We start from the raw sequence: 20,374 nt of genomic DNA, 5'->3' as shown, positions 1-20,374 counted from the left end.
ACCGGGTTCATTTTTTAGTATGACTTTACTGAAGAGATATTTATTTTGCTTATAACTGTCGACAAATGAAAGTTGTTTTTGAATGTCTATCTCTACGAATCTAGCTTGAAACCAATGGAATCAAAAAAGGAGATTATCTTCATTGATACCAAGCCTTATATATGATAGTGGTTCAGTTTTAGTTGAATATACTTCGTGTACAAACAGGTATGCATGAGTCATTACATATTTTTGATTTTTTTCTCTTAATATTACATCTTCAACGATCTAAAAAAAACAAATGGATGTCTTATAATGTCTTCTTTTCTAATAATGAAATTTAAAGTTTCATTTCACTCTACAAAAAAACTCTAGGCATGTAGTGATTTACTTTCTATACTTGGTTAGCAATATACCTTCATCGCCTGCATATGGTGTGTTTTTCTCTCAGTTAATTCGGTACGCAATGACATGCTCTTCGTATGAACAGCTATCTACGGCGAGGCAAGCAACTGACAGACAAGTTGATAAAACAGGACTATCAACAGTCTCGTTTGAAGTAATTTTTTTCGTAAGTTCTATGGTCGATACAACGACCTTGTCAGCAAATACAATCTTCCACTGGGTTGCCTGCTGACAGACGTTTTTTAATCACATAATTCTCTACGGACTTTTCCGGTGTTTTCCCTCGATTACGACAAAGAGTACGTGGGGGTGGGGGTGGGGGGGGGTGACCGGTCAGCAGAGCATGCTGAATCCGCCTATGCACCTGATCCTACATCTAATGTAATGGAAGTCCGTGTTTTCTCAATGTTTGTATTTTGACCATCACAAACAAACCAAATCATCAACGCTTCGTTTTTTCCCTAATATGCGTTTTTCCGATTTTGACATTTTCCTCAATCATGGCATGCCCAATTGTGACAAGGAGCACACGGCGGGTGTGACCGGTCAGCAGAGGATGCTCACTCCTCTTAGGCACCTGATCGTACCTCTATCTTTTTCGAGGTCCATGTTGCTCTGCTTTGAATTTGAATTTCGTTTTATGGGTTTTGAGATGGTTGACAGTTTGTTATTGTTATTTTTTCACTGTACCTTATTGGAATTGTATGTGATTAAGGCATTGTTTCAATTTGACAAATTTCATTTTCATAAATAAATAAAAATGTCACAGAGAGAGAGATAGAGAGAGGGAGAGAGAGAGAGAGAGAGAGAGAGAGAGAGAGAGAGAGAAAATGGAGATCATGTCTAGTAAACTTTAACAATTACAGATCCGCCTGAAATTATGACCCACGTTTAACATTTTACATATTCATTGACTTATTATATAGATTAAATTGCAGCAGCTGCTTTTTAAAAATAAAATAAGCATCCTCTTAACACATGTTCTAAAGAATTAAATATTTAAAAGTGTATGTCCTTTTTAAAAGCGGATTTAAATTGGCTTCCCTATGTAAATAAATTTCAAACTTGTATATTAAACACTAAAAAAAACACCCTCTAAAAAATTACAGGCTGAATAAAAGAAAGCCATATAAACAAAATTAAATTGTACACTAATTGCTTGGGGGCTATGTTTCGTTAATTTATAAAATGCATTTTGTCATTTTCAAAAATTGATGAGTAAAAAATTAACAGTTTGATTTCCAATCAATATGTGCATTACAATCAGTAAGTTGTTTATATTACACTTTGTTGGACTTATTTTACTACGATGTTTAATGCAGAGGTAATTGTTAACGTAGTTTCAGGTTTTTGTACATATTACAATTGTCAAATACTTTATTTTTGATCATTTTTTATGACTTTTTGTTCTCTCTGATATCATAGTTATTTCAGTATTTCCTTGTGTCTTCATAGTAGACCTTGAGAATGTTGCATGACCAGTAAAATTGGATTTTAGTAATTATTAAAAGATTCATTTTTAAAAACACATATCAAAGATTATTAAAACCTAACCTTTAAACTATTAAAACCTTTCCGTAACCCATTTGATTATGACATTTTAAAGTGTTCATAATTTTGAAGGAAATTTTTCCTACGACCCTGTATAATAACCGTATTGTTGAGCATAAAAATTTAAATGCGTTTTGTCTTGTTTTTTTTTTTTCATCTTTTTTGTTTGTTGTTCAACTGTAGATTACAAGATGGATGATTGTCGACGGGTATCGGAAGCCATGTACGTGGGTTTGTGTCGTCAAATAGGGACACCCACAGAAGTAGTCATCAGGAGGGAGCTAATGGATGTTGATGAGATTATACACAGAAGAGTATATTTAAATGAGGGAGTCATATTCGTACAAAGTGGTAGTTATAGAGAAGGTTTCATATTCAAATCATCAGACATAGATGTAATGTTTTGGCCAACTAGGTGTAAAGTTATCTGTGGGATGTCCAATTTCAATGTTTCCGACATATTTTCAATACTCATGGAACATTCAGACGCCCCTCCAGGTTTTGTGAGATTAAAACTTTTGAATTACACTCAAGGAGAAATAATGGTTTTTTTACAGTCGACAGAAAATCATATCAATGGTTTTTACCTATCAAGTAAAAAATTTAGAGACACGTTACGAAATTATCTGTTTTGGGACCATTGCAAAAAATGTGCAACCTCATGGACCTTGTAATAGTTTTCATGCGTTTGGTTTTGAGAATGATTTCGGTGGATGCATTGCTTGTCAATATTGGCCTCAAACAGCCACACCTTGGATAACTAGATGCCAGTTAAATCGATGGCCAACCGAAATTGTTCTTAATGATATCATACCCAAAGGATGTCATGTTATGCCTATTGGTAATTTAGGCTCTGATGAAAGTGAACTTGAATGGAGACTTTCCTTTACCCAAGCAGAACAAAAAATTATTTATTCATTTAATCATACTCAGTTTCTTTGCTATGGGATTTTGAAAATATTTTTAAATGAAATTCTGTGTTTGGGAAAACGAGAATCATTAATTTGTTCCTACTTTCTGAAAACAATTTTGTTCTGGGAGATTCAAAACTATCCGGACAACATAATTTGGTGTCCTTCTAATTTATTTTGTTGTTTCTGGATGTGTTTCAAACGTTTGTGTAAGTGTGTATTTGATGCTTGCTGCCCAAACTTCTTTGTTCCAGAAAACAACATGTTTATGCACAAAGTGGTTGGTGCTTCCCGCGAAGCGTTGCTCTCCGAACTTTATGATTACTATGAAATAAGCGTGGCCTGTCTGCTTTTTAGTCCTTCTTTGAATTCTATTCTAGCGCCGGCAATTTATAATCCATTGTTTGTTAAACCTTTCACAGAAGGCCATGCTTTATCACAATATAAGTTGGAAAAATATATTTTTAACAGAATAATGCCAAAGGATTATTACATTAACTCTAAAGAAAAATGTCACGTGATACTAAGGGCAGTCACATACCTATTTGAAATACCACTCTCTTGTATCCAAAATTTAGCATTACAACATGCGCTGTCGGACATTCTTGTTCAGACGGGCTTTATACTGGCAAATCACTCTAAAAGCAACAGGAATAAAGCATGTTACAAAGCAAACAAAATGGTCATGAGCATGTTACGACTGTCTTCTAATATAGGCCCCGTGTCCCAAATTCTCTCTATGGGTGTTTATTTCTACAACATAGGCTGTTACCACAGAGTTCAAAATATCATAGAACTCTGTCGGCATAGATTCTCACAACCATTTGTTTTGTTTGTCAAATTTGATGAGCATTGGCAGCAATACCTTAATTGTGTTGGTAAGTACTCTTTGGTACGAAAGCCGAGAAGGATCATTCGAGATTCGAGATTCAAAATACGAGATTCGAAATACGAGATTCGAGATTCAATATCTAAATTAACCAATCAAATCATGGATCTGAAACCTGTATCCTAGCAACATCAAACTGTTCTAAATAAAGATCATTCGTACATGCTCTTTCCTACAAATAAATGTCTTAATAGCTCTTAATAAATGCTATGTTCACTTCTCCCTACCTAACTAAATAATTATGTGTATTTACTTTTACACAGAATATCTAAGTAGACTAGTAATATTGCAGTGTGCTTCGCGGATCTAAGTGATTTTGTTTGCCCTGGTGCATTTCCACCTGATGCATTTGAACCCTGGGGTAATTCACCACCAGTAATAGTTTAAAACCTATAATAATAATATTATTTTATAAAAGCATGCATTAATCATAAGCTAAGTCCCTTAAACCGTAAACCACGTGTGCCCCCTTGCTGAGATCGATGTCGAAATTAACTGCGCTCACTGCGGGTGCAAAGGTTTTTCTGAAGTTTGAGCGGAGAAACGACAACTTTATATCTACTAATTACAGTTAAGATGAGTAATAATTGGAAAAAGAATTTTGCTTTGAAATAAACATGCATAGCGGGAAGCATGGCGGCACTGTGTGATGCATGGCGGGGGATCTTCAATGCATGGCGGTACCGCCATGCAGAAAACACTGTCTAAAAATGGTAGAATCGGGCCATTTTTGTAGGTTAGGTCGGGTTACCCGAAACACACAACTTTTTTTTTAAAGGCCTAAGTATATGTTTTGTGGTGTTTCATTGAAAATTGGAATAAACTGTGGGTGTATAGAGCCACCTTAAGGAACCAATACTTCAAATTAGTTTTAACATGAAAAGTCAAATAACAGCAATTTTAAAACTTCTCTGGTGATGTTGATGATGTAGCCAGGCACGTAGCATCAGGGGGGCCCTGCCCCCCCCCCCCCCCCCCACTTTTTCTCGCATAGCTGCAGCAACAAATTTTTTTAAATTTACATATAAAAAATGAATTATAATGGAGTTGGCCCCCCCAAGTAAGTAAAAAATTGCTAATTGATATGAAAATAAGGAAACGAGGAGTCAAATTGAAGTTACCTCCCCCCCCCCCCCCCCCCCACGGATTAGGAATTTGATGATTTGGAGGGGGAAAAAATTGGTACGGAAGAATTTTTTTTTGAAAGTTTAGTCTAGTACCCCCCCCCCCCCCCCCCCCCCCCCACGGGTTAGGATTTTGAAGATTTTTGGAAAACTTTAATTTTCCTTTTTATTTCTGCTTGTCAAGATTTTTTGGATGGGTCTGGCCCCCCCCCCCACTTTCAAAAACGATGCTACGTGCCTGGTAGCGCTGACGCTAGGTCCCTGTACTTCATCTGGTCCCTCCCCATCACTGGGGGCGTAATCACTGTCTGGATCCTCTCCCTCAATTTCTTGGGTCTTGGGTTTCTTGTAACTATGCCACATTGTGGCTGGCTTAACTTCCTTCTTTTCCTCTGAAACTTTACCCTCTTCACTCTCTGTATCACTTTTATTTTCATGTTTTCTCTTTCGACTTAACCCAGATATATCTATAATTCATAGGCGACACTGTCTACCAGTTGCTTTTGTTTAATGCACGCGCTTAACCAAGATGATTTTACAGTCTTCACATATGGAGGAGGGTGATCTATTTTCAGAAGCCTACACATTCTGTCTGCTTCCATTTTGTCATCGACGACAACAGAGCCCGATCCTGCATCATCTGCCCCTAAATCTTCTATCCCAGACACGAGTGTGCCACCAAATCTCTCCGTCTGTCTTCGTAATATATCACAGCGAGCTTTTTCGATTCCAGCATTTAAAATAAATATGTTAACATTTGTAAAGAACTTCTGCGACTTATCAATCACGTCGCTGAAAGTTTGAGGTAGTTTTTGCGATTTTTTCGCCATTTTAATAGGAAGTAAATAAATGCAAGCTAAATGTAGAAACAAATGTGAACAGAAATGATTCCCGGATAATTTATTTCTGTTGACTACATGCGCGGATCCAGATTTAAATTAGATGAGAGGCTCGGAATAAATACCATTAAGCTTGCCCGAGGCATGCTGGGGGAGGGGGGGGGGGTATACAAAGTTCTACTTTTAAAAATAGCCCTAGGATTCTAATATCATTGTTTTGCATTAACGAAAAAATATTCAGCATAGGTCTGCGGACCTCAAAATGAAGGGGTTGAAAAATGCAACAATATTCATGGTACATTTAAAACTTTTTGACAGTTTTTTAAAGTAGTTTCTGAAAGCTTTGGAGGAGGTTTTTTGCATCAGCATGCAGCAACGACGTACCTAATCGATATATATACGCAGCTTAGTATCCAGCAACGTCTTACTTTAACACTAGGTGATAGTAGGACAAGGGTCAGCAAATGCCGTCAGCCACCAACATATCGAGACGTATATTCAAGTTTTCCTTCTTCCCAAGAACCAATGGGGACTTGAACAGTTTTTAAGATCAGGTCAAAGAAGAGGTTTCAAGCAATCTGATTAAAATCATCCAGGAGCATCGAGGATCTGATTTTAATCAGATTAAGCTAAATGGAACAGATACTAAATTTGCTTTAATTGTCGAAATTTCACATCCGTCTTCTGTTTTTCTTCTTCTAAAATATGCAATTCGTAGTCATGAAGTTTAGGTTTGTCTATTAAATCATCTGTTATAATAATGGGGCCTATTTAGCAAAGCGAGCATAATGCAGAGAGAGCGCATGCGAGCACATCATAATGCATATATATACCCCGGGGGGACCCTGAAAAGGCTTAGCGAAGGGGCGCCACAAGGCAAGCTGACAAGTACTTCAGATAAAAACTTCAAAGTGATGTTATATATGTAAAAGGGTAAAACGGGAGGCGCATCCCCCCCCCCCCCCCGGGGACACTTACAAAACATGAATGCTAAACGTATCGCCTTTAATTTCTATGTAGTTTATAAGTGAGGTCAAATTCTATGGGGGTCAGCTCTCAACGTGTGGGGGTCGTAGATCTACAGGTCTTGAATGGTTTTCTACTGTAGGAAAAGGACCCTACTTGTCATAGAACACACTGACTCTGGATCAGTTTTCTCCGTAGAAATTTAACCCGCGGGTCAATATTCTACGGGGGTCACTTTTCGTCGTTACACCGGTCCTGGCTCGGAGTCAATCTGTAATGCAAGTCGTATATTGAAAAGTGTCTTACTAATAAGTTTTATATTATGACGAAACTCAACTCAGTTCATTCTTACGTCAATACATGAACTGGAATGGGTCATTATCATATCTCTTGCACTTTAGTGGATTGTACTTTAATCAGATTACATTGAACATAGAAAATAGATCGTATTTACTGACTCCACAACTCAGAAGAATCAAATCCCAGGACACCAGGGTTTGGGGTAATGCTAAATGTAATGGTAATGCATTGCAATTCGTTACATATTTTCAAAGTAATGCTAGTAATGTGTAATTTAAGCATTACAAGTAATGGTAATGTAATGCATTACTTCCAAAATCTAGTATAATGCTGGCATTACATGGCATTACTTTGCATTACTATGCTTTTCAATGCATGTTTATTTGTAAAATCGTGATGAATTGAATAACTGTATTTGATTAAAAATTGTTTTTAAAGAAGAAAAATAATTCTTGAGATAAAAATATTTTAGTTGTATGATTAAGCATGTTAAAAAAAATTAAAAATCCATTCTTAAATTGTCAATATAACTAGCTATATCAACACAATTTCATAACATTTTAAGAGTGTCTTATTAAGAAATTCAAATCATTTGAAAAATGTACTCCAATTAGTTGTACATGTACATTCAATGAATTCTTTACTGTGAAGAATGTGTCAACAGTACACAGTGTTGTTCTAAGTATCAAAACATTCTATTGTTTAAAGAGGTGCTAAACACCCCATAACCACCCTTCTATTGGCTACATTAGAATGGAGAACAGACATACACCCTTATTTAAAAGCAAAAATGAATGCAATAAAAAGAATGCACTGTCCAACCAGGATCTCTTGAAGCTTAAAAATTACTTTCAGTATTATGAACCATTTGAAAATAATAATTTTACACACTCTCTCTCTCTCTCTCTCTCTCTCTCTCTCTCTCTCTCTCTCTCTCTCTCTGTTGTAATGTAATTGTATACATGTATTACATGTAAGTACAACAGTTTGGACTGATAGAAAATACAAGATTCATATATTTTCTATTATTACCTAAACAAAAAAATATATATATATATACATGTATCTTAGATTTTCACACCCGACAGGATCAGGATGCAGTTGAAAGATTAAACCTGTGAAACTTTGATCATATAGTGCAACAGTAATCTTGTATAAGTCATTAAATTTGAACCTGATAGTGAACATGAACCTGTAAATATGTTTATAAACATGTTTTATTTTTTGAAACATTTACAAAAACTCTTTATTTAGCTTTTAAATTACTCTTTTAAAACTTATTGACTTTTCACAAAGTAATCATTATGGTAATGGTAATTTAATGCCCTAATTCATGAAGTAATGGTAATGTAATGCATTACTTTACAATGTAATTCGCCCCAAGCCTGAGGACACAATATACATATTTCTGACACCACCAGCCCCACGGATTTCTCTGACACGGGACAACAAGCCACGCTGGATACCCGGCTGTGTCGCGTCACCCTCATTCCATCAGACTGAAATCTGAGGTCGATAGGTCGCATCCATGGAAATTAGGGGCGGAGAATTATTTGTTATATTAATAAAAAAAAACTAGGCCCCAAACAAAATAACCTTTAATTTCTCAGGGGGTTGTTATTGTTTGCACTGGAATCTAAATGGCACATCTGTCATAATAGTTGGATGGTGGGTCTGAATACTGATCTTGCTTGCAGGGGGTGGGGATGGGTAGTCTAAGACTTATTTTTGACAAGTCTAGCATGTTCATTTGGTAATTTTTATTATACCCCCCGCAAACTTCGTTTGCGGGGGTATATAGGAATCACCTTGTCCGTCTGTCCGTCCGTCCGTCCGTCTGTCTGTCCGTCCGTCTGTCTGTGCAATCGTGTCCGGTCCATATCTTTCTTATGGAGAAACATTGGAAGTTCTTACTTCACACAAAGATTGCTTATGACCTAAGGGTGTGTCATGACCTTGACCCAAGGTCATTCGGGCAAGGTCAAGGTCACTGGCAGAAAAAATATATAATTCGTGTCCGGTCCATATCTTTCTTATGGAGAAACATTGGAAGTTCTTACTTCATACAAAGATTGCTTATGACATTAGGGTGTGTCATGACCTTGAACCAAGGTCATTAGAGCAAGGTCAAGGTCACTGGCAGAAAAAGTGCAAAATTTTTGTCCGGTCCAAATCTTTCTTATGGAGAAACATTTGAAGATCTTAATTCATACAAAGATTGTTAATGACCTAAGGGTGTGTCATGACCTTGATCCAAGGTCATTTGGGCAAGGTCAAGGTCGTTGGGAAAAAAGTGCAAAATTCATGTCCGGTCATTATCTTTCTTATTGAGAAGCATTGAATGTTCTAACTTCACACAAATATTGCTTAGGACCAAAGGGTGTGTCATGACCTTGACCCTAGGTCATTTGGGCAAGGTTAAGGTCACTGGCAGAAAAAGTGCAAAATTTGTGTCCGGTCATTATCTTTCTTATGGAGAAGCATTGAATGTTCTTACTTCACACAAATATTGCTTATGACCAACAGTTTAAAAAAAAATAGAGCAGTTGTTATTTAAAGAAATTAGACGGTGAAATAGATTCATCCAATATTTTCTATAATTGGAAAAATACACGCATTATGATTTTTATCTTAGCGGGGGGTATCAATTGTGAGCTTGCTCACAGTACCTCTAGTTTTTCAAGGGGTTGGGTATCCTGATGCTTGTCTTCCATTTCCTTCTCTAGATCCGCTCTGACATAACTACATGCAATGTAGTTATATAATTGGATAAGCATTTTCAGTAAAAATGTTCAAATTTTGTTCACCACAATGACCTTTAATAATTAATTGCTGATAAGGTCACATTTGCGCTTTTTTTCTTCATATAAACATCCACACATTACACATTTAAATACATTTATACTTCACTAAATTTGTAAGCTGATGGTGGGATTTGAACCCACTCTTCATTCTCAAAGGAATGTGTGCACCATTACACCACATCAGCTTTTATAGAGAACTATCTATTGAACAGCAGAATCTTAAGACAAAACCCAATGTATTATCAAACCAAATGAATAACCTACATTTTAAAGCTGAATTAAATATATCTATAGCTCAGCGGTGATAAAGAATGTCAGATATATTTAAACCTCCCAACAATGGGTGACCTCGATTCTAGACCAACACATATACAAGCACAAGTTTGTAACTGGCATTTAATTTGATCACGTCACTTGCACAGGTAGCAACCAACCAGGAAGAATAAACACCTGACGCCTGCCATGTTGGATCGTGAAGATTTGTAGTTTACCAATGGGGTAGCGTTAGGTAAGTTTTATAATCCACCTTCTTACTGTGTTTTCTAAATAATCTAAAATCTTTGGACTAATGATTTTTATGCCTTATATTTGTTAAATTCATAATTTTTTCATAAATAGTAAAGAAAAAAGCAAATGACTTTCAAATTGTATGACCAAAAATGAAAGTGTACTGCATGCAATGGAATTTCTAATTCCTACTAATACATGTATAGAGATAGAATTACTCAAATCAAGATAATAAACGTATACATCATATATACATACTGAATATTACTTTTCAGGTTTAGTTCCCCTATAGTTACAAGGGTTCCCTGACCATGGACCCCTGGAACAGTGCCCAGGATGTTGTACGCTGCACCCTGTGTCAGGACTCTGTGGCCCCCATGTACTGTGAAGTTTGTCATATACATCTGTGTAAAGACTGTGTAGAGACCCATTTCTCTGATTCCTCTAAAGTCCATAATGTGGTGCCACTTAAACAATACTTAACCACTCTGAACTATCCCAAGTGTAGGAAACACCCCACCAAACAATGTGAACTCCACTGTGAACAATGTGACATTCCTATTTGTGCAAAGTGTATTTCTACTAAAAAACATTTAGGTCATATACAAGTTGACATTTTCCAAAGCTTTGAAAACAAAACAGAAATTTTACAAAAAGATTTGCAAGAATTAGAAAAATTCATTTATGCTAAATACAAAGAGATTGCATCAGACATCCCAGTGCAGAAAGCTGATCTGAGTAAAAACTCCCGGAAATTGACAACAGCAATTGACAAACAAGGAAAAGTCTGGCACAGAGAAATAGACATCATTATCACAAAACTGAAATCTAATGTGGAAGAAATGGAATCCAAACACCTGGTCGTCCTGAATAAACAGGACGATGAAATCACACGCACCATTTCTAAAATCACACAGACCATTGCTGAACTGAAGAAGTTACTGAACTCTAAAGATGTCAGCCTTGTCTCTGAGTACAAGTCCAGGAATGCTGAATTTAGAAGATTGCCTCCTAAACTCAAAGTGTCCTTACCAAACTTTAGGCCTCAGGAAATCCACACAGATCAGCTGATTAAACAGTTTGGTTCTCTGTCCGCATTATCTTTTACAACAGAGGAACAAGACTACAGCATGCCGCCCCAGGGAGCCGAGTCCTCTCCCCCAGACCGGTCACTAATGGATGTACCCCGGGTCATCACAGCTTTAGACACAGGGTATGAATATATATATGGTGTGACTTGTCTGAATGATAGAGAAGTATGGACGCGTGGTAATGACAGCATGATGAAACTCTTCAACCTGCAGGGGGAACTAGTGGAGTCCATCCAAACCAAGTCAGGGAACGGTCCACGGGACACAGCAGTGACAAGGAGTGGGGATCTAGTTTATACTGATGACGGTGATAGAACTGTGAACATAGTGAAGAATACACAGATACAGACAGTGATCAGACTACGGGGGTGGAAACCTCGCAGTGTCTGTAGTACCTCCTCTGGTGACCTCCTGGTTGTCATGAACAGTGATGATGATAAACAAACAAAAGTTGTGTGTTACTCTGGCTCCACAGAGAAACAAAGTATTCAGTACGACGTCAAAGGACATCCTCTCTATTCATCTGGTTACATAAAATACATCAGTGAGAACAGGAACCTAAATATCTGTGTGTCAGACTTTGGAGCCGATGCAGTAGTGGTGGTCAATCAGGCCGGGAAACTACGGTTTACCTACACTGGTCCTCCCTCTACTACCATGGAATCATTTAGTCCACTCGGCATCACAACAGACAGCCAGGGTCGGATCCTGACAGCAGACTTTTGGAACAACTGTGTCCACATCCTGGATCAGAACGGACAGTTCCTCCGCTACATTGACAACTGTCATTTACAGAATCCATTGGGTTTATGTGTGGACACCAGAGACAACCTCTTTGTGGCTGAGCAGGGCACAGGTAAAGTGAAGAAAATACAATATAACATGTAAATCAACTAACTGTATAAATTATAAGTAAACAAAGCGTATAAGTATTTATTACATACTGTGTGTACATATAATGTAAACAAACTATACACATTACATGTCATCATACGGTGTGTATCAGCTGTGTATGACGCTGTGTGTGGATAATTTAATGTATCACACATACACTGACCGTGTCTACAAGATGTAAACAGACTGTCTAGCTGTATCTGTGTTAGGTTTTCATTAGTCAATCATTCCATTTCTTTAATCTTTATTTGTTTATATATCATATGTTTGTATGTAAACAAATTGTTCTTTAATATTGCATATCAAATCTCAAGGAAACAGACCATGTTTATACATATTTATATATCAAGTGATTCTATGTACATGTATATTACATATAAACAAACTCCTTTTTCTATTTATAGATGTATAATTATATAAAGTGACTGTTTTGACTGTGTCTATAATCTGTGTTTGTTCCATTAGAATGAATGGACTGTATTTGTTACATGTGGTTATCAGCAAACTCGGTGTGACATGTTTTAATTACACATAATGGGTTAACAGACAGATAGCACTCGAATCTTCACCAGCAATGGAGCGAGGCCACAAAGGGACTGAGGCCCATCACTTATAAAGAGGAGTGGTACCTGTATATTAACCCAGTCAGAATTCACATCCAATGAGACAACTGTTTTGACTTACCTTTAAACCTTTAGAATTAGGGTAGATGTTTGATTTCCTGCTAATCTTGTATCTTTTGTTCTGACTTAATAGAATCCTTGTGTGGAATATTTTGTCCCTTGGTGTTTCCATCTTGGAGTTTTGCAGAACTGATTTAAAGATTCTGAAAATGTATTTAGACAATGAGTATATTGACACAGATATATATAATAATATTGCTTATGAATACTTGACGATTATTTCATTAATAAAACTTAAAACAAAACAATATCAATGTTTTCTTTAATATCAGCACGTAGCCTTTTAAATTTGGCGTCAACAATATAGTGGCACATCAGATCAGAACTGTGGCGTTAGGGGCACCAATTGTCTTCCTGACATATAATTTCATTTAAAAGAGGGGGACGAATTACAATATATTAAAACATATAAAAGAACAAAATTTGCACATATAAGTACCGGTACCAATTTGTCTTCGTTGAAGCAGCAGTTATACTGCCTATTTGTGGTCAGTGGAGCAGTGAAGTATGAGGCTCTCTCTCCCTCTCAGCGAGTGCAGTAATGAGTGTTGGCTGACAGCGATATCTGAGATGATTTGACTGCTATTTGATGACTGTAACAAGTAAAATACATGCAAAATATGAATGAGCATGTTTGTTATAATATACCCATACGTAAAAGTATCATGAACGAATTGAATAATAAAGACATGCAAGTAACAAAGTTTTCACTTATATTGAGACGTATTTAAATACATGCTGCCAACTGGTTGACATCAAGGTAATTAGCAGACAAAAGTTTCCAGTCTGTTAGTTTACTTAATATGCAATGACAAGAGAAGTAACTCTTGTTTATGTTTTACTTATCTCCCCCTAAGGGAGCTCTTCATCCTGTAAAGTTACTTTTAGTGAATGAGTTGAATAAAGCACATGGTCTAACAATGGTAGCAGAGCGTGGTTGAAAGAAAATTGGTGATTCCTAGTGTTAGAAACAGTGTAAGCGAGGTGTGACAATTAATTACTTGTTATTCAGAGTTTGATAAATGTGAAAAAAGGTGGTGTTAGTGGACTGAGAAAATGTCAACAAAAATCAACCCCCCTTTGTACAATCCTAAAATCAAAAGTTATGAACTCTTCAAGCAAGAACTTTTAGCATGGAAAGAGGTCACTGAGTTAGATAAAAAGAAACAAGGTGTTGCTATAGCATTGTCTCTTCCTGAAAATGATGAGTCCCAGATAAGAGAAAAAGTGTTTGATCAGCTGAATTTGGAGGATCTCAAAAAAGAGACAGGTTTGAAAACATTGATAGAATTTTTGGACAAACATTTGGCCAAAGATGATTTAGCAGATAGCTTAGAGAAATTTGAAGATTTTAAAAGGTCTGATGGACAATCTGTCAATGAATACATTTCCATTTTTGATGCTAAATACAGAAAAATTGAGAAGAAAAATATGAAATTACCTCCAGAGATTTTAGCATTCAAATTACTCAAAAGATCACAAATTAGCAAAGAAGAAAGAATGATTGTTTTGACAGGAATGAATTTTGAAAATAAAGAAACTCTGTATGAGGAAGCTAAGAAATCCCTTAAAAAATTCAAAGGTGAAACTTGTGAAGGACATTCTTCTTCTACACCAATGTCCATTAAACTTGAACCAGCATTCCTTGCAGAGAACGAAGAAGCGCTGATGGCAGCTGGATATGCTAGAATGAGGAACAACAAATTTTATCGAGGAGGGGGAAGAAGTGAGCAGATGCGGGGCAGAGGATTTCAAAGTGGCCAAAGTCGAGGCTTTTATCGAGGTCAGCATGGGGGACAATCACGTGCAGACAGTTCAGCAGTTAAAAAGAGTATGAATCCATCAGGACCAGATGGAAATGTGTTGACATGCAAGTCTTGCGGGTCATATAGACATCTGATGGCAGCATGTCCTCATAGTTGGGAAAATATGGCAAAAGTAAATGCATGTTCAACTGAAGAAGAAGAATTCGTACTGTTTACAGGTTACCAACCAAAGGAAATAAGACACCTGGGGATGGAAGCTAGAAATTGTGCAGTCCTAGACAGTGCCTGCAGTAGAACTGTGTGTGGTAGTGCATGGATCAACACATACATCGATTCACTCAATGATTTAGACAAAAATAGAGTTAAGAAAACTGAAGGCAGAAAAATGTTTAAGTTTGGAGGGGGGACTCGTCTGAAATCTGAAGGAGAATTTGCAATTCCAGCTCGTATAGCAGGGAAAGATGTGACCATAATAACTGATGTTGTTGATTCAGACATTCCGTTGCTGTTGTCAAGAACGGCTATGAAAACTGCTGGTGTGAAGTTGAACTTAGAGGATGACACAGCGGAGATTTTAGGGAAAACAATGAACCTTAATGTGACCTCTTCTGGACACTATTGTATTCCCATAGATAAAGCAGAAATGATACCTGTTGAGGAAGTTTGCTCAGTCAGGATTGATGATGTAGACCCAAAAAAGAGATACTCAACTCTGTTAAAACTGCACCGACAGTTTGCGCACCCACCAAAGAAACGACTAGTATCCCTCTTACAGGATGCGGGTGCTTGGCGAGACAACTTTGACGAGGATCTTGAAAAAATAGAAGAGAGATGTGATGTGTGCAAGACCTATGCAAGAACCCCTTCACGGCCTGTTGTGTCATTTCCAATGGCGACTTACTTTAATGAGAAGGTGGCCATGGATCTGAAGTACTGGAGAGGAAAGTGGATCTTACATTTGATTGACATGTGGTCCAGATACACAATTTCCATTTTTATCCAGAGGAAAAAGACAACTGATGTCATTGATAAAATCATGTCTCACTGGATAGGGATATTTAGTGTTATGGGTGCAATTATGACAGATAATGGAGGAGAATTTAACTCTGACGAAATGCGAGAAGTGGCATCAATTTTGAACGTCAAAGTGTGCACATCCGCAGGTGAAAGCCCATTTCAGAACGGCTTGTGTGAACGAGTGCACTCCGTAACGGATATGATGCTAACAAAATTGGAACAGGACTACAAAGATGTAAATGAGCAGAGCTTGTTGTGCTGGGCTAACATGGCAAGGAATGTATTACAGGTGTGGAACGGCTTTAGTAGCCACCAGCTTGTGTTTGGATGGAACCCCAATCTACCCAACATTATGACAGACAAGTTACCAGCTTTAGAAGGCCGTACAGTGAGTGAGACTTTTGCTAAACATCTGAATTTACTGCACAGCACCAGACGAGCATACATAGAGGCAGAAGCTGATGAGAGAATCAGACGGGCATTACTGAACAAAGTGAGGGCAGCTGAACAATGTTATGAAAATGGAGATTTGGTGTACTACAAGCGTGAGGGTAGAGACAGATGGCTTGGACCTGGTAGAGTTGTGTTTCAGGATGGAAAAGTTGTTTTTGTTCGCCATGGGGGAGTTTTTGTTCGAGTGTCCCCTAACAGATTACAAAAAGCAACCGCTGGCTGTACTCAAGTAGAAGAGAAGATATCAGACACTGAAACTACAGGCACAAATAAAGAAAGAACACCACACCAAGGAAAAGCAAGTGAAAAGCAACTTAAAAAGTGTACAGTTTCTGAATACCTGTCAGAGAACAAAGAGGAACAGAAGTTACCTTTACCTCCTCAACGCAGTTTTGCACTAAAAACAAATGACAACATTCAGTATAAGATGGGATCGGAGGATGAAAATTGGATAAAGGCAACAGTTCTTGGCAGAGCAGGCAAAGCTTCTGGTAATAACAGAAATTGGTATAATGTAAAAGATGTTGAGAGTGAAGAACAAAAGAGCATAGACCTAAGTAGGCTCCCTTGGGAAAGAATCAGCGATGAATGTGTTAATTCTACAACATGTGAAAATACAAGCTGTGACAATATATCCCTAGCTAAACAAAATGAACTAGAGAAGCTCAAAAACTTTGACACATACACTGAAGTTCTGGATGAAGGACAAAATAGACTATCTACAAGATGGGTTATCACTTCAAAAGAAGAACAAGTAAGAGCAAGACTTGTAGCACGTGGATTTGAGGAGGAATTTGATATTCCAAGAGACAGTCCGACAGTTGGAAAAGGGGGTCTTAAGATATTTTTAACAATAACAGCAAGTAAATTCTGGGATGTCAAAACCACAGACATTAAGTCAGCTTTTTTACAAGGAAAAAAACTTGATAGAGATGTTTATCTTCAACCTCCAAAGGAAAGTATCACTCCTGAAGGAATGATATGGAAGTTAAAACACTGTCTTTATGGACTGAAAGATGGTGCTAGACAGTTTTACTTAAGTGTTAAAGAAGAACTTGATAAACTCGGCTTTGAACAGTGTAGCGTAGACCCGGCTCTCTTCTGCTATAGAAAGGATGGAAGGCTTCATGGAATCATCTGCTCTCATGTTGATGATTTTCTCCATGCTGGGGACGAAATCTTTGAGGGGCAGATTTGCAGGTTTCGAGAGAGGTTTTCAGCAGGAAAAATTGCTGAATGCCAATTTCCATATATTGGTTTCTACGTTAAGCAAACTCAAGAAGGGATAGAACTGGATCACACTAGTTACATGGAGAAGTTACAAAGTATAGAGATTGATCCCCTGAGAGCATATCAGAAGGAAAGTCAGCTAAGCACTGAAGAACAGACTGCATACAGACAGATCATAGGGCAGATCAATTGGGCAGTGCAGGGGTCAAGACCAGACCTTGCATTTGAAATGATAGACATGAGCACTAAGCTGAGAAGTGGAACCATGGCAGACTTAATCAGAGCAACGAAAACCATAAATAGGCTTAAAGACTTCAAAAGTATTCTGAGATTTCCAGCTTTAGATCTCACTTCAGTGAAGATAATGACATTTACCGATGCATCTCTAGGAAACCTGAATGATGGAGTGGGAAGTACTCAAGGAGTCATTATCTGGATTATGGATAGACAAGGGAAATGCTGTCCCCTTTTCTGGCAGGCTAAAAAGATAAGAAGAGTTGTCCGCTCCACGCTAGCAGCAGAGGCGCTTAGTCTACAAGAAGGACTGGAGGCAAGTTTTTACTATCGACACATGTTAGAGGAAATATTAGGAGTCCCCAGCAAATCCATTGAAATTTATGCATTTATAGACAATAAGAGTGTGATAGAATCTGTGCATTCGACAAAACTGGTGGAGGACAGGAGACTTCATATAGATATCGCTGCATTGACTGAAGCAGTTACTCAAGGAGATGTGAGGAATATTCAGTGGTGTTCTGGACAAAAACAGCTCGCAAATTGCCTAACAAAAGCAGGAGCAAATGGTTTATGTGTTTTGAAGATTCTTCAGACAGGACGGATGTTGCCAGACTTTGTGTTTTAAATGGACAGAATTACTGTTATTCTTAAACCAGACACATTCTAATTAATTCTGAACTTTTGTCATTTTTAGTTTTGTTTACCTGTACATTATGCTCAAAAAAGAGAAAAGTATAATTAATGTTAGTTTACTTAATATGCAATGACAAGAGAAGTAACTCTTGTTTATGTTTTACTTATCTCCCCCTAAGGGAGCTCTTCATCCTGTAAAGTTACTTTTAGTGAATGAGTTGAATAAAGCACATGGTCTAACACAGTCTATTACTTGCATTGTGACGGCATGTATTGATTAACTACCCCCTATACTGAGTTTACTATGTGTCGGGTGAGACGCCATCCTAGCCGGCGACAGGCTATGTACTCTATTATCGAAAATGTAAAAATCAACAGACATTTAATAAATTGTCCGGTGGGTTTTTTTTTCTGAGAATCTTAAAAAATTGTTTTGCTTGCAAACAACAGTTTATGCATGATATAATTACATTTAAAAATAGCATCTAGCTGTCAAGAAAGGTCAGGCAAGCTTTTTTTAAATTTTCCAATTAAAAAGATTATAAATAGACTGTGATATATCTAAATGGATTTGTATTATCTAACAAGAGGCCCATGGGCCACATCGCTCACCTGAGGAACAATAGGTATGATAAAGTCAGCTTAATGGAGTCATAATACAAACAATCTGGACAATGTACAATAATACATGTAGATCCTGTATTAATAAAATCCCTTTTTCCCCCTTGGAACTCGGATAGCCCTGATTGCTGCCAATATTTACAAGAGCAGACTTTAATCACCGCTCCTGCACATATGTAGGGACTCAACATTACGCAGGCAGGGATGACCGCACACCTACGCAACTCAACAGGTACCAACGTTTACGCAAGCAGGGATGACCGCACACTTGCGCCAACAGCTCAACCTAACGCAAGCAGGGAGTGCCGCACACATGCGCTAGAGAGGCCTGAACACCAGCAGGGATGACCATACATTAGTGCTCCGCCGCAACCACCACCAATACAAGCAGGTATGACTGCACACTTGTCTTAATGCAATACAAGGCAGGAATGACCGCACACTTTGTATCGAAGGTTAGAAAACACGTAGATTAGATAGAGCAGGGATGTTCATACACTCAATCTTTCCATACCTGTTCAAGTTTAACCCCAAACAGTCGCTTTATGCAATAGACACTGTCCCTATATATGTGCCGGCCTAAAATAATTGGAAATCAAAAATAAACACACTAATCCGGCCTAACCCCAAACTTCTTATGCAGAACAACTTATATACATTGAATATTTAATATTTATTATTGTATAAAAATAATCATCACAATAATTGGTTAACAGTGGATGCATTAATTAAAATAATCAAGAATCAATAAATCAAGGGCAATAACTCAATACAGTAATACAAAAAGATTCTAATGAAAAAATAGCTGCCTGCTTTAATTTTATAGTCATTTTATAGTCATATCACATGTTGAGTATTGCAGTTCTCAAAAAGATCCTTTACAATTGTTTATATATGGGGTATTTAGCTACATCAAACTCTGAACCTTCTTGTGAGGCCGAAGAATTGTCCTGGAGCCAAAGTTTTAACAATTATAAAGAATCATCTTGCTGATTAGTTTCTGAGAAGAAGATTTTTAAAGATTTACTTTATATATTCCTATGTAAAACTTTAACACCCTCCCCTCCCATGTGGCCTCACCCTACCACCAGGGATCATGATTTTCACAACTTTGAATCTACACTACCTGAGGATGCTTCCACACAAGTTTCAGCTTTCCTGGCTGTTTAGTTTCTGAGAAGAAGATTTTTAAAGATTTACTTTTTATATTCCTATGTTAAACTTCGACCCCCCATTGTGCCCTACCCTACCCCCAGGGATCATGATTTTCACAACTTTGAATCTACACTGCCTGAGGATGCTTCCACAAAAGTTTCACCTTTCTTGGCTGATTAGTTCCTGAGAAAAAGATTTTTAAAGATTTACTCTATTTATTTCTATGTAAAATTTTAACACCCCCCCCCCCCCCAATGTGGCCTCACCCTACCCCCAGGGATCATGATTTTCACAACTTTGAATCTACACTACCTGAGGA

At 37.5% G+C, this 20,374-nt stretch overlaps 1 protein-coding gene across 1 annotated transcript; it reads left to right on the top strand.

The window, feature by feature from the left end:
- LOC109619769 (E3 ubiquitin-protein ligase TRIM71-like) lies at positions 1-13,191 on the top strand. The gene is made up of 3 exons (XM_066068072.1): positions 1-207; positions 10,191-10,276; positions 10,551-13,191. Exon 3 carries the CDS (start codon positions 10,587-10,589, stop codon positions 12,252-12,254), a length of 1,668 nt encoding a protein of 555 aa, XP_065924144.1. The 5' UTR covers positions 1-207; positions 10,191-10,276; positions 10,551-10,586; the 3' UTR covers positions 12,255-13,191.
- Positions 13,192-20,374: the final 7,183 nt, after the last annotated feature.

Source organism: Magallana gigas, chromosome 8, assembly GCF_963853765.1.
Source record: "Magallana gigas chromosome 8, xbMagGiga1.1, whole genome shotgun sequence".
Classification (NCBI taxonomy): domain Eukaryota; kingdom Metazoa; phylum Mollusca; class Bivalvia; order Ostreida; family Ostreidae; genus Magallana; species Magallana gigas.
Note: the sequence above shows the minus strand (reverse complement) of the source record. Positions and strands in the feature narration are given on the sequence as shown.

Coding starts and splice junctions, on each gene's coding strand:
- LOC109619769 (XM_066068072.1), top strand. CDS start 10,587: ATGGACCCCTGGAACAGTGCCCAGGATGTTGTACGCTGCACCCTGTGT.